The 882-nt window shown below is 64.9% G+C and overlaps 1 protein-coding gene across 1 annotated transcript in view; it reads right to left on the bottom strand.

Moving 5' to 3' along the window:
* Positions 1-882, bottom strand: part of RHBDF2 (rhomboid 5 homolog 2) — a 17,779-nt gene that overhangs the window by 1,661 nt on the left and 15,236 nt on the right. Inside the window, exons 18-19 of the mRNA XM_035893269.1 lie at positions 531-613; positions 131-284 (exon numbers count right to left, since the gene is read on the bottom strand). Of these exons, the coding sequence (XP_035749162.1) occupies positions 131-284; positions 531-613 (237 nt within the window). The remainder of the gene's footprint in view (positions 1-130; positions 285-530; positions 614-882) is intronic.

Raw genomic sequence — 882 nt, 5'->3', positions numbered from 1 at the left:
AGCTCTGCGCGGGCAGTTGCAGCCCCCTCCGCAAACCTCTGCTGGGACAGGGGCGGGATGGGGTGTCCTTTGGTCCCTGGGGAGCTGGCTTGGCTCGGGGAGGTGTGGGCAGAGCCCCCCCAGCCCTCACCTCTGCCCTGTATGGCAGGAAGATGGCACTGGCCAGATTGCCCGTGATGCCGCTGAGGATGAAAATGATGGAGATGCGATGCCAGCCCGCCAGCTTCTCCAGGTCCCTCAGCACTGTCATCTGGAAAGTCACCGACACCAGGCAGTGGATGATGCTGGGGGAAGAGACCCTGCATTAGAGACGCCTGCCCTGCCAGAGCCCCTGCCCAGCCCTCCCATCTGCTGGCCCGGGGCACGAGACATCGTACAAAACCCCCTCCACCAATGGCACGTGTACAAGTCTGGGGGTGTCCTCCCCTCTTTTCTCCCAAGCCATCGGGGATCACAGCCCATCCCAATGGATACTCTGGTCCCAAGTCACCCCCATCCTCCCCTGGGAGTGCAGGGGGGCTGCAGCTCACCCTGCCTGCAGGAACAGGGACAGCCACAGGCGGTAGAACTGGTCGGGGACCTCTGGGTTGAGGAAGGGCAGGAGGCCGCAGACCTCGTCCAGGCAGCCGGGGGCTGCCAGCTCTGCGCTGGCAGTTGCAGCCCCCTCCGCAAACCTCTGCTGGGACAGGGGCGGGATGGGGTGTCCTTTGGTCCCTGGGGAGCTGGCTTGGCTCGGGGAGGTGTGGGCAGAGCCCCCCCAGCCCTCACCTCTGCCCTGTATGGCAGGAAGATGGCACTGGCCAGATTGCCCGTGATGCCGCTGAGGATGAAAATGATGGAGATGCGATGCCAGCCCGCCAGCTTCTCCAGGTCCCTCCGCAC

The sequence above is a fragment of the Egretta garzetta genome, unplaced genomic scaffold (assembly GCF_000687185.1).
Source record: "Egretta garzetta isolate BGI_Z169 unplaced genomic scaffold, ASM68718v1 scaffold34, whole genome shotgun sequence".
Taxonomy (NCBI): Eukaryota; Metazoa; Chordata; class Aves; order Pelecaniformes; family Ardeidae; genus Egretta; species Egretta garzetta.
This window is presented reverse-complemented; position numbering and strand designations above follow the sequence as displayed.